This window comes from Lipotes vexillifer, unplaced genomic scaffold (assembly GCF_000442215.2).
Source record: "Lipotes vexillifer unplaced genomic scaffold, Lipotes_vexillifer_v1.1 scaffold611, whole genome shotgun sequence".
Lineage (NCBI taxonomy): Eukaryota > Metazoa > Chordata > Mammalia > Artiodactyla > Lipotidae > Lipotes > Lipotes vexillifer.
The window spans coordinates 1,986,130-1,999,375 of record NW_006785619.1 but is presented as its reverse complement, the minus strand read 5'-3'; the positions used below and the strand labels follow the sequence as shown (position 1 = coordinate 1,999,375).

Below are 13,246 nucleotides of genomic sequence, written 5' to 3'. Positions count from 1 at the left end.
TTTTTTTTTTTTTTTTTTTTTTTACATTGGCCTGTTTATGCCAAGAACCAAATCCCCGCTGCGTGCATGTAGTTCTGCCCAGTGGTTTCCTTCCCCTGTGTTTTCCTCTCGCCTTCCTGACCTGGCTCAGGCCACACCCCTTCCCACCCTCCACATCCTCCCCACCCTGGATTTATTCACACCTGAGGCCGTGCCTCACCTTCCTGCCCAGGGCCTGCTGAGGCCTCATGGCCTGAGTCCCCGATTCCCACAGACTCTCTGGAACCCAGGCCCGTCGCAGAGATGAAGGTCAGGAAACTGCTGCCCAGGGGACCCCAGAAGGGAGGAAAGCATAAGAGGAAGCCAGCTGTTGGGAGGCTTTGTGTCAGGGTCCGATGTGGGTCAGGAGAGGAGCACAGCATCGTCTCCTCCTGGGACTGAAATGCAGCTAAGGCGGGGCCTCTCCTGTCTCGTGCTAGCCCTGAGGACTCTGTGGAATCGTGGCGCTCACCTTCTCAGGGGAAGACAGCCAGCAAACCCGGACAACGTTCTTGTTGCCCGCCGCACGGATGCCCAGGCACCGTGTCATGCCCTCAGCGTGGACGTTCTGTAAGAGTGTCGTCAATGTGGTACCAGTTCCTGCTCGGTGGCACCAGGGTGATTGTCATGCATCCTCTGTCGTCCTAGTCAGCTGTCCTGTGCAGAATGGCCATTTCTAGTCACCACTTTAAAAAAGGGAAAGGGGGGAAGGGATAAATTAGGAGTTTGGGATTAACAGATGCACACTACTATGTATAAAATGGATAAACAAGGACCTACTGTATAGCACAGGGAACCATAGTCAATATCTTGTAATAACCTATAATGGAACAGAATCTGAAAAAGAATAGGTAGATATGTATATATGTATGTATATATAATTGAATCACTTTGCTGTACACAACACAAAGTTGTGTACAACTGAAACTAACACAACATTGTAAATCAACTATACTTCCATCAAAAATAAAATAAATAAAACAACTTTAAAAATGAAAAAGAGGGGAAGCTCAGGTGGGTAAACAAAGCTCAGTTACAAAGGGGCTCACGTGCCTGGGCGAGGCGTTTGAACTTCACCGTGGCTGCCCACCATCGGCTCCCAGCTCCCAGGACCCATCCCTCGCCCGTATGCGGGGGCCCTTTCCATTTCTTACGTATTAGGACCTGACACGGAACTGCCTAGGTGGGTATTTTGTTCAGCCCTTGGGCCAGCCTTGATCTAAGAAAGCCAGTCCCAGAAAAGCGTTCCCGTCTGCCTAGATGCCCAGGGTCGAAGGAGTGAAGGTCAGAGGGGGAGAGGCGCCCAGTGCCCTGAGGCTCCCCAATAAGTGGAGGTCCGTTAGCAAGAGAAGCCAAGGGGGATCCTTGGTGGCGCAGTGGTTGAGAGTCCGCCTGCCGATGCAGGGGACACGGGTTCGTGCCCCGGTCCGGGAAGATCCCACGTGCCGCGGAGCGGCTGGGCCCGTGAGCCATGGCCGCTGAGACTGCGCGCCCGGAGCACATCCGGAGCCTGTGCTCCGCAGCGGGAGAGGCCACAACAGTGAGAGGCCCGCATACTGCAAAAAAAAAAAAAAAAAAAAAAGCCAAGGAGAGGGGGATTTGATGGGTGTCTCTGGGAGAAGGGTAGAGAGTTTCAGCTGATGCTGCTGGAATCCGGGCTGTTCAGCACTGGCCAACCAGCTCTGGAAAGAACGCCCTCTGGGTCCCCCACTAATACAACAAAATCAAGCAAACAGCAACTCCCAGCGCTAATGATGCCATAATCCCCAAATGAGACCATTAAAGCATCCTAAGATACGCAGGTGGAGAGATAGAGGATGTTAGAGAATGTTCCTCGTCATGGAGACTAAAGGGAAGAGCAGGTTTCAAGGAGGAAGTGGTCAACAGTACCCCCGGGAGTGTGGCCCCGGCCTGGCCTGCGTTTACAGGGTCAGAAATGGGGCGGGGCCGGCAGCGGGTCAGAAGGGCGTGCGTTACCCGTTAAAACCATTAGCTGGTAAAAGAAAAGTGTGACGGGTCAAGAGAAGACTTTGCTCTCTGTGTGTTTTGGGGGTCGGGGAGACTGGGGTGCGGGGGACACTCCTGCAGCACTTTGTTGGGCGTTGAGGGGGCCACGAGGGGACTTTTCTCTTTCATGTCTGTGAGCGGCCACCAGATGGCGTCCTGAGTCCTCATAGTAATCCCTGTTTCAGGGACTTGCCTGTCAAAATAGACGTAACATTAACATCTAAACATGTGACAATTACACGGAAGACACACCAAGTGAAAGGCCCCCAAAGCAAAGCAAAGCAAAGCAAATTAGGCCCTAAGTTGGAATACTATAAATTGGAAATGTTCGGCCATTTACTAAACAAAAGTCACGTCCCTTCTGTTTACAGCCGTCTCTAACCCCAGTCTTGGCTTTCACTTCTGCGAGGGGCAGCCTTTCTGCTCCCAGCTCACACCCTGGTCCACACCCGGCAGGGCCCCTGTGACGATGTCCAGGCTCTAACAAGGAGGCTGCCTGTCCCCCTGAATCCCGGCCTCATCAGTGAGGAGCGCAAGCCATTATGTAACAGCCTCACCGTAGCTGACGCAGAACTGAATACGTACTTTTCCAGCTACAGAATTGAGTCAAGTTGCAGGGACAAAGGGAGAACTCTGGCTAGTTTCTTCTCAGCACATTTGAATCAGAGGTGACAGAGGTGACAGAGAGGTGGATGAGGCCAGAGAGGAAGGCGGGGAGGGGGTCTTTGGTGCAGAGGCTCAGCCCTAGAGAGGGACAGCGCCAGGCAGGACCACGGGCCCCTGAGGGCCCCCCCGAGAGCATGTGGGAAGCAGGGCCGGGAGGCTGAGGGGGAGGCTGGGGGCTGGCCAGAGCTGAGGCTGAGCTGAGGGGTGCCTGGCACACCCACTGCAGGAGGTCACCCAGGACCGGGTCTGCGGGGACAGAACCAGGACCAGCTGGATAGCAGGAGACCCGGCTGCTTCAGGGGCCTCGGTCTCCTCCCAGGGTGCCCTGCCCTGCAGTCTCTGAAGAGTGAAGCTTTGCAGGGCGTGTGGGGCCTGGGAATCAGACAGTTAAAGACCCTGGTGGCAATGGGCCTAATCTGCCCCTTGTCCTGACCCTCATCCGGGCACTCCCAGCCAGATTCTCCAGTGCCAGGCTCCTGCGAGGCGCAGGGCCATGGCTGCTGAAGTAACAGGTAAGTCCGTGAACTGTTCTTTTGTGTTTGTTCTTTTGACCACAGGAATCTCCTACCAGCGACTGGTGAGGGCCGAGCAGGGCCTGTCCACTAGGAGTCATCGCAGCTCCACTGTGTGAGTGCTCTTGGGGAGGGAGGAGTTTGGGGGGTGGGGTCATGTTTTGTGCACAGCCTCTTTTTTCAGGGCTAAGGGTCTTTCATCAGATTCCTAAATGGGTCTGAGACTTAAAAAAAAGGAAAAGGTTAAAACCACCTGCCTTGGGCTTCCCTGGTGGCGCAGTGCTTGAGAGTCCGCCTGCCGTTGCAGGGGACGCGGGTTCGTGCCCCGTTTCGGGGGGATCCCACATGCCGCGGAGCGGCTGGGCCTGTGAGCCGTGGCCGCTGGGCCTGCGCGTCCGGAGCCTGTGCTCTGCGACAGGAGAGGCCACAACAGTGAGAGGCCCGCAGAACGCAAGAAAAAAAAAAAAAAAAAAAAACCACCTGCCTTGGGCTTCCCTGGTGGCGCAGTGGTGGAGAGTCTGCAGGGGACACGGGTTCGTGCCCGGGTCCGGGAAGATCCCACATGCCGTGGAGTGGCTGGGCCCGTGAGCCATGGCCGCTGAGCCTGCGCGTCCGGAGCCTGTGCTCTGCGACAGGAGAGGCCACAACAGTGAGAAGCCCGTGTACCGCAAAAAAAACCAAAAACCACCTGCCTTGATTGTGCCAGGTGCTGAGCGAACATACATTACCTTACTTTACCCCCATTTTTTAGATGAGGAAACTGAAGGTCAGAGAGGCCAAGTAACTTCCCCAAGGACACTCAGCTAGTAAGTGTCTGAGTCAGGATTTGAGCCTTAGACTTCCTCAAAAGCCGAGGCTCTTTCCATAATGTCTTTCTGTCTGATGGTAAAACAGCGTTTTTCCAAACTTTTTTGACTGGGACCTACAATAAAAAATGCATTTTATATGAAAGCCTGGTGTATACACACACACACACACACACACGCACACGCACACACACACACACAACACACATACACACACACAGAGCTGAGACAAGTTTTAGGAAATGAAAGACCCTCTCCCAAGGATGAGCTCTGATCTCCTCTAGTCCATTTCACTTAAAAGGCTGTTCTGGTTGTGAATCCCTGAAGTGATTTTGTTACCCACTCTTGGGTCCCCGCCTGTCGGAAAGGCATTAGAGAGGAAGCCTCCATTCCAAGGACCCTCCGGCAAGCCTCCAAGCACGTGGGCACCTGAAGACCCCAGCCTCCACCAGCTCAGAAGTTCTAGTCACCCCCCCCCCCATCCTCAGTCTGAGGGGTTCACAGCACATTCACTGAGCAAACGTTGGTTGAGTTGCTTCTCGGTAAAAACAAACAGAAAAGCCAGTGGTAGATTTTGAGAGAGACAGAAAGGGCATAAAAAATGTCTTGTAAATGTTGGCTTAGTAAGTAAGCAGGACCCTGCCAGAGGGCTGAGGTAGGTGAACGGTGGATTATCACCAGCGCCCTTCTAGGTGCTTCCGGAGCCCTGGCACTGTTGCAGGCATCACTCCCATCATACAGGCCTTTTGTTAACCCTGCGAGAAAGAAGATATTTTTTTTAGATCAGGAAACTGAGGCATGGACAGGTTCATAGAAAGAGCTACGAGCAGTGAGTCGGTCTCGCTTTGGTTTTCTGTAGGTTGGGAACAGACGTGCAGCGGAGGTGCAGGTGGTGAGGGCCCGGGTGTGGCTGGCCTGGTCCTGTATACAGTGGAGCTCAATGCATGTCCATAAGGGGATGATCCAGCAGTCGGTGAAGGAGGAGAGCTCAGTGAGGGACCGTTTGCTTGAGCCCGACCCCCTTTTCTCACAAATAGAGAAATCAAAATGAGTTCCTCCCTAAACCCTGGGAACTCTGACAGAGCCTGGTCCCATTCTTGAGCCCTGGCCACAGGGCCGGCTCTGGGACCTCTGTCCACAGACACTGGCAGGAAGGCCACCTGCCTGGTGCTTCTTGGCACTGGGTTTAAACACAGCACAGATCTGTGAGAGAACGAGAGCAAGTGTGAGCAGTTCATACTAAAAGCCTTTACAGGTATAATACTGCGATGGCTGGAATACCTTCGAGAAGATGCAGGGATCGGGGGTTGGCCGGGGTGAAATGCGAACAGACGTATGATAACTGTTAACTCAGTGATGGATCCTCGGGGTTCACGATTCTCTTAACATGTGTGTATGTTTGAAATTTCCGTGATGAAGACATTTAAACACTGGCATCAAGAGGGAGCGCAGGGTCCAGGGGAAGAGGAGGCGGGGGTGGGGCGTGGCTGGATGCACACTCCCTCCGCCAGCCCGATGCTGGCCTGCGTGATGGCTTTGGCAGGTTAGAAAGGGCATCCCCTGTAAGCAGAGGAATCAGATGCAGCCCTGACTTCACTCCCCTTCCTCCTGGCAGATGCCACCCCACACCCCGGCCCTTGGCTTGAGGAGCAGGGCTCGGGCTGAAATTTCAGGCCACACCACAACGACGGCATGTGGCTGTCCCGCTGTCCCCTCCCAAAATGACCGCCTGACTTCCAGTCAGCTCACCTAAAATACAATCCTTTTCTGCGTCATCTTGCATCTGCTCAAATATCCTGTAGGAAAAATGTTTTATGTAAAAATTAAGGTAGAATTTATTTGTGAAAATTGGGTTCCGTTTTTTAAGATTTTTTTGATGTGGACCATTTTTAAAGTCTTTATTGAATTTGTTACAGTATTGCTTCTGTGGGTTTTTTTTGGGGGGGGGGGACGGGTTTTGGCCCCAAGGCATGTGGGATCTTAGCTCCCTGACCAGGGATCGAACCCTCACCCCCTGCACTGGGAGGAGAAGTCTTAACCACTGGACCGCCAGGGAAGTCCCGAGTTCAGTTTTTAAAAGGTCTTTGAAGACCCCAGCTGAAAACTACTCAAAAGTAGATCATAAGCTTTCCCCTTGGAACTGGGACCCCTGAGCCCCCAGCCTCTCTCCTGGCCTCCCGGCCCACGTGGGCTCTGTGGCTGCCCTTCCCCGCCCCTGCGCCCAGTACCCGTGGCCGGTCCTCTGTGTCCCCCAGCACCGTACTGTTGCTGAACCCGGTGGAGGTGCAGGCCGAGTTCCTCACCGTGGCCGACAAGCTGAGCACGCCTGGGCACTCCCCGCACAGCGCCTACACCACCCTGCTCCTGCACGCCTTCCAGGCCACCTTTGGGGCCCACTGCGACCTCCCAGGTCTGCACTGCCAGCTGCAGGTATGTGTCTGGGACCCTGGGCTCAGCACTGCCCCCTCCCGGCAGAGCACCTCTCTGCAAAGGCAGTGTCCCCTCTCTGGTCCCTCTCCGAGGCCTGGGTCCATTGGCCTCCCTCGCCCCGAGTGACATGGCGGCGAAGTCGCTGGAGGGCTGGCCTCATTGATTGAGAGGTTTCTATTGTGCTGGGTCCTAACCCAGGTGGGTGGCACCCTAGACAGTGGGACTGGACACAGAGCCTCCGAATCCAGCGTGGGCTGGGTGGTACAGGACTGAGCTTTAGAGTGAAGCTGGAAGCCCTGGGGTCTAGTCCGAGCTCTGTGACAGGTCAGCTGTGTGGCCCTGGGCAGCGCCCTCCCCTCTGTGGGCCACAGCGGTGAGCTCTGAAGTCCCTCCCAACTCTGCAGGGCTCTGGCTCTGGGCCTTTGTTTCTGACCACTTCTGGAGAATAGGGGCTGAGTGAGAGGCCTGGCTCCCTGCTCAGCCGTGGGTGGTGGCAGGCGATGAGGCTGGGGACGGACTGGTCACCGGGAGCTTGAGAAGTCGGGCGGCCGAGCCGTGGTTCGGGAGCAAGCCTGCCTCCCCCTGGGTTTCAGTCCAAGACCCTGGCAGAGCTCGAGGACATCTTCATGGAGACGGCAGAAGCACAGGAACTGGCATCTGGCATCGGGGATGCAGCTGAGGCCCGGCAGTGGCTCAGGACCAAGCTGCAGGCGGTGGGGGAGAAAGCCGGCTTCCTTGGTGCCTTAGGTGAGGCTCTGGGGGTGAGGCCCATTTCCCCCTGTGGCCCCGGCAGCCCCCCAGGTGAGCAGCCCCGGTCGGCCTGGTGCTTCTGTTCCACATAATCATTCAGGGACCCAGGTTCTCTGACACCTCCTGGCTCCAGCATCCCCGAGGGTGCAGTTCCCGTCTGCAGGGTTAGGGTTGGGCTGCCAAGATCACCACTGGGGCGGCCTGGGGGAGGAAGAAAAGAGTGCTGATCAAGGGCAAGAGGCTTCGTTCTCACAAGGAAGACAACGTACCCCTTTGAGCCACCTTAGTCACATGGCCCACCTTGCCCCAGTGGGTCTAGGAAACGTCTATTATAGAAGAAGGGATGCCTGATGAGATGGTGCCATGGTTCTCCTGTTCGAACCAGAGGCGCAGAGGCTGAGACTGGGCCACATTCGTGCAGCTCACAAAAGGGCATGGCATCTACCTGGTGGGCTTGAGAGAAGCCCTCTGGCTGCGGGCCAGGCATCCCAGCTTCCAACTCAGCCTCGGCCCACCCGGCTGCGTGTCCTGTACCGGTCCTCTCGCAACTCTGGCCTCTCCTCCAAGACGGGGTGTCTGGGCTGGCCCATCTCAAGGCCTCTACTCAGCCCTCACCTCCTGCCCCTCCCTCCCCCGTTCCTGCAGACACTGCACAACCTGGCAAGCTCCGTACCATCCCCATCCCTGTCGCCAGGTGCTACACCTACAGCTGGAACCAGGACAGCTTCGGTAAGCAGCCCGCTGGGGCCCTCGTGGTGCCCACCCCACAAACTGCCCAGGCTCTCATTCCTCTGCAGCTGCCCCTCACCCCACCCCCCTGCCAGCCCTCCCACCTGAGCAGGCTCTGAGCAGAGCAGGGGGCAGGGCACTGGGCTGCCCTCTGCTCCCCAAGTTCATTCTGTCTCAGCCTGTCACCCCGCCCGAGGGTGTGCAAGAGGGGTTCCAAGGGCTCGGACACCCAGACGGCGTCTCCCCTTGCTTCCCTGCAGACGTCCTGCAGGAAATCCTGCTCAAGGAGCAGGAGCTGCTCCAACCAGGAATCCTGGGGGACGAGGAGGACGTGGAAACCGAGGGGCATCGTGCCGAGAGGGACTCGCTGCTCTCCACCAGCTCGGCAGCCTTGCACGACTCCACCCTGTCCCTTGCCTCATCCCAGGCCTCGGGACCCAGCCTCTCCCACCGGCTGCTGAGCTCTTTTGTCTCGGGCCTCTCTGACGGTGTGGACAGCGGCTACATGGAGGACAGCCAGGACAGCTCGTTCGAGTGGCCCAAGAGGCCTGGCAGCCAGGAGCGCCGGGCCCACCACAGGCCCGGGCAGTTCAACAGGATCTATAAACTCTTCAAGAGCACCAGCCAGCTGGTGCTGCGCAGGGACTCCCGGACCCCGGAGGGCGGCCCGGACGGCGCCCCGCCCCTGCGGCGGGCCGGCAGCCTCTGCAGCCCCTGCAGCCCCCTGGCTGGCCCGGCGCAGCCCCCCTCCCGGGCCCAGCGTTCCCGCTCCCTGCCCCAGCACAAGCTCGGCTCCCAGCTGCCCAGCTGGTCCCTGGCCCCCGCCTCCCGTCACCAGCGCCGCTGCCCCTTCCTGAGCGGGGAGGAGGACCCCAGGGCCTCCACGCTGCGAGTCGTGGTCTTCGGCTCCGATCGGATCTCGGGGAAGGTGGCCCGGGCATACAGCAAGCTGCGGTGAGAGCCGGAACGGGGCATCGGTCTGCCCTGGGCAGCAGGAGCGGCGTGCTGCTGGCGGCATCTGGGCTCCCAGAGGGACCAAGGGCCTCCCTTCTCACCATCTTCCTCTCAGCAGGCGGCTGGAGAGCAACCGTCCGCTCCTCACACGGTTCTTCAAGCTCCAGTTCTTCTATGTGCCCATGAAGCGGAGCTGCGGGCCCAGCGCCAGCGCCAGCGCCAGCCCAGCCCCTCGGGGCCAGACGCCGCCGCTCCCCACAGACTCCCCGAGGCACCCCGGCCCTGCGGTAGGTCCCCGGCCCTGGGCCCAGCAGGGCGGCAAAGCGAGGAGATGTAAGCAGGCCCCAGTCCCCGGAAGGGGGCTGGTCGGAAGTCACCAGCAGCCCTGTGTTTAGGGGCCGCCGCCTCCTGCCGCCCCGGACGGTGTGCGGGGGCACGTTTTGCTGTGTGACATGGACTGAGAGTTGTCAGACCTCTCCAAGGGCGCAGAGAAGCTCAGGGTGGGACTGCAGGTGCCACCCAGGGCCCCGAAGCTAGGGTGGCAGGCGTCCGGGTGGCTGGGAATGACTCGCGCCCCCGCCCCAGGAGCTGGGTGCAGCCCCCTGGGAGGAAAGCACCAATGACATCTCCCACTACCTCGGCATGCTTGACCCCTGGTATGAGCGCAACGTGCTGGGCCTCATGCACCTGCCCCCTGAAGTCCTGTGCCAGGTAAGCGGCCCCTTTCCTGGGTGCACGTGGAGGGCCCTGTCTGTGGTCACCCAGCCTCACTTTGAAGGCCCTAGTTAGGGGGATCCAGCTTGCGGCCCCACTGGAGGACCAGGGCTCACTTGGGACCGAGCAAGGAGGGTGGGTGGAAGCAGGGCTGAGCTGAACCCAGGGCTCGGGGCCCCAGGGAGGGGTCACCGCACCGAGAGGGAGGGGCCCAGAGGGTCCAGTTGCCTTAGCTTCAGCTCCCTTCCTCAACCCCCAGCTTTGTCTAGCTCGGCCCATGGGCCAGTGAGGGAGGGGCGGAGGCCAGGCTGTGGGTCCTCCCTTGACCATTCTGTTTCCTGCTCCCATCTCACCGTGCCCCTCCCTGGCCCTGTCTGCCTCGGGGTCTCTCCTCTGTGTGTCTGCACGTCTGTCTCTTTCCTCTCATCCTCCCTTTCTCTCTCCCTCTCTGTCCACCTGGCCCTCGGGCTCGGGCTCGGCCCTCCCAACCCACAGCAGTCTCTGAAGGCTGAGTCCCGGCCCCTGGAGGGCTCTCCTGCCCAGCTGCCCATCCTGGCGGACATGCTGCTCTATTACTGCCGCTTCGCTGCCCGGCCGGTGCTGTTGCAGGTCTATCAGACCGAGGTAAGGCCTGCCCTGCCGCCTGGCCCCACCTCTTCCCCCAGACTAGCTGCAGGGCTGCTCCCACACCCGGGTAGCCAGCAGCCCTGTGCTGGAGGAGCCTGTGCCGGGGGCCCCTCCTGGGGGTTCACGTTGACGCCCACGCTCCCGCCCTCTCCAGCTGACCTTCATCACCGGGGAGAAGACGACAGAGATCTTCATCCACTCCCTGGAGCTGGGTCACTCTGCTGCCACACGCGCCATCAAGGCTTCGGGTGGGCGCTGCCTGAGCCCCAGTGGAGGCAGGGCTGGGGGGTGTCACACCGGAGAGGGGGACCCTGAGGTGGCGGGGCAAGAGGGCGCCAGGAGGTGGGGCCCCTGCAGGTAGAGCTAGAGGGAGGTGGGCCGGGATCTGGGGCCCTGGGGAGGAGGGGTCCCAGGGCGGTGGGGCAGGAGGGACAAGAAGCGGGCAGGGAGGCAGAGCCTCCAGTGTGAAGGGCACTGGAATTAGAAGGAGCAGAGGGTCTGTCTGTGTGTGGCACAGGTCCTGGCAGCAAGCGACTGGGCATTGATGGTGACCGGGAGGCCATCCCTCTAACACTACAGATTGTTTACAGCAAGGTGAGACTGATGCTGGCCCCTCCCCCCCGGGATCTGCTCCCCATGCCGCCTCCCCAGAGCCAGCCTCCTGTGTTCCCGGGGCGCTCTTTAAGCTGGAAGGCCGCGGGGCAGTCTCCGCAGGCTCTCCTGGATGCTGAGAGCAGGGGGGGAAGGAGAGGCGGTGGAACTTCCTCTCCCGCTCTGCCTCCAAAGCTGCCCCTGCCCCGGGTTCTCCCCACTGCTGAGCGTGCTCAGCCCTTCCGTGAAGCGCCGGGGCCTGGCCTCAGGGCTGGGGGTGAGAATGGGGCAGAGTGAGGGACAGGCCAGCGACTGCTGTGCCTGGTGGGGGTGTGGCAGTAGGTTTGGTGTGAGGGGAGCTGTGGGGGGAGCCCCTGAGCACACCCCGGCTCTGGGCCGCGACCGGCCCACCTCCCGGACGGGCAGCCTCCTGCCTCCCTCCCTCCCTCAGCAATTTGAAAGATATTTATTGAGCACCTACTCACGTCAGGTTCTGTGCTGGGCCAGGCCCTCCCTCTTAACTTCTCTAGAGGAGGGAGACAGACAATAAACAAGGAAACGAAAAGTGCCCAAGGTCATGTTAAAGAGTGGCAAGTGATGACAAGGCAACAAAAGGGCTGGTGGGATAGAGACAATAGGATTCTTTCCATGTAGAGGCCGAGGAAGTGGGCAGGGGCACTGACGCTCACTGGGTGCTGTGTTCCGGGTGTTCGTTAAACACCCACTGAGTCCCGGATGTTGTTCATGGCACAGGAGCGTTCACGAGAGTGAGCAAAGCTCTTACAGTCTGGAGGGGTTAGACAGTGCCACAACATGTATAATTACAACTGTGACGAACAGATAAAGGAGAGGTAAAGGGTTCTGTGAGAACCCTTAAGGGGATTGTTCAACCCAGTGAAGAAAGTTAGGCAAGGTTCCTTGAGAAGGGCCACCGAGTCAATGTTGGAAAGAAAACCAGGAGTTAGTTAGGTAGGAAAAGAAGAGAGACGTGCCCTCCAGGTAGAGATAATAGCATGTGCAAAGGCCCTGTGGTGAGAGAGAACATGAACATCAAAGGGCACTGTAGGAGGACCAGAGGGGCTGGAGCAGAGACAGTGAGGGGGAAAGGATGATGAGGTGAAGCTAAAGAAATTGGCAGGGCTGGAATGCCAAGGGCCTTGGTTCAGTGAGAGGAGTTTTGTCCTCGTCCTAAGAGCGATGGGTATCCTGTGAAGGGCTTTCAGTTTGGGGTGTGGCAGGATCAGATTTGAGGTTTGGAAGCCCCTTTGGTGGCTCTGTGGGGAATATCGGAGGGGACCCCAGCGGGTGTGGGAAAGCCAAGTCAGAGGCTCCCGTGGTTGTCCAGGTGAGAAACATGGGCAGCCTGCACTAGGGAGGAAAGGAATGGGGGTTATATGTGAATCACATGAGCAGCAGGGCTTAGGGATGGATTAGAAAAGGAGGGGCTCCAACTCCTGGATTTCAGCCTTCTGCGACTGACAGGACCATTTTCTCAGAAGAAGCCCCGCTCCAGGGGGGGAGTGGGTGTGGGGCGTAGTGGGTTCGAGAGGGAGAGAGAGACCAGAACAGGCAGTGGGAGGGTGGGCCTGAGCTCAGAGGTGAAATGTGGAGATGGGTGTATAGGTGGTCATGGAGAAAGGGCCATGGGTGGGGCTCCCTCAAGGAGAAAGTAGGAATAACAGAGCGGAGGCCCCAGGAGAAGCTCCTGAGACCTGCGTGCTGTGATGCGGGCAGAGGAGGGTGATGGCGCAAAGCGGAGGCCCCAGCCAGGCTGGCGGTGGGGGAGCCAGGAGCGTGCCGCCACGGACGCCCAGGAGAGGGGAGGAGTGAACAGGATGGCATTCTCCTGTAAGGTCAAGCAAGCCGAGGACTGAGAGTGCTTGTGGGTTTGGCAACACGGAGGTCCCTGATGAAAGAGACATTCAGACAAAGACCCAAAGAGGGGGCTCCGGCCCAGCTCTGCCTGGGACCCCCTGCCCGTGAGCCTTTCTCTCCCTCACTCGGGGTTCAGAGGATCCTCAGACCACCCCTTGAGACGGTCTCAGCACTCGCACCCTACGACCCAGTCTCCAGGCTGACCTGTGGACCAAGCCAGTGACCTGATGCTCCTCCTTGGAGCCAGTAAGGTCCATATAGGGGTCAAGGGGCTCTCGGTAAGGAAGCTGGCAGGCTCGGGTGAATGAGAGCGAGCTTCCTGGGTGTGCTGGCTGCAGGCGGCGCCTTGTCGCTGGCCGCTCTGGAGCCGTTTCTTCAAAGAGAAGGCAATAGGCACCGGGGGCCATGCCGCTGAGAGGGTCTGGCTTTGCTGCCTTCCCAGGGGGCCATCAGTGGACGCAGTCGCTGGAGTAACATGGAGAAGGTCTGCACCTCCGTCAACCTCAGCAAGGCCTGCCGGCAGCAGGAGGACCTAGGTGAGGGGACAGGGGGAGGGGGAGGGGGAGG

The 13,246-nt window shown here is 58.9% G+C and overlaps 1 protein-coding gene across 1 annotated transcript in view; it reads left to right on the top strand.

The window, feature by feature from the left end:
* Positions 1–13,246, top strand: part of PIK3R5 (phosphoinositide-3-kinase regulatory subunit 5) — a 28,244-nt gene that overhangs the window by 13,876 nt on the left and 1,122 nt on the right. The window contains exons 5-15 of the mRNA XM_007457832.1: positions 3,249–3,318; positions 6,265–6,439; positions 7,033–7,186; positions 7,835–7,918; positions 8,179–8,872; positions 8,991–9,159; positions 9,458–9,583; positions 10,082–10,210; positions 10,368–10,461; positions 10,731–10,807; positions 13,122–13,215. Of these exons, the coding sequence (XP_007457894.1) occupies positions 3,249–3,318; positions 6,265–6,439; positions 7,033–7,186; positions 7,835–7,918; positions 8,179–8,872; positions 8,991–9,159; positions 9,458–9,583; positions 10,082–10,210; positions 10,368–10,461; positions 10,731–10,807; positions 13,122–13,215 (1,866 nt within the window). The remainder of the gene's footprint in view (positions 1–3,248; positions 3,319–6,264; positions 6,440–7,032; positions 7,187–7,834; positions 7,919–8,178; positions 8,873–8,990; positions 9,160–9,457; positions 9,584–10,081; positions 10,211–10,367; positions 10,462–10,730; positions 10,808–13,121; positions 13,216–13,246) is intronic.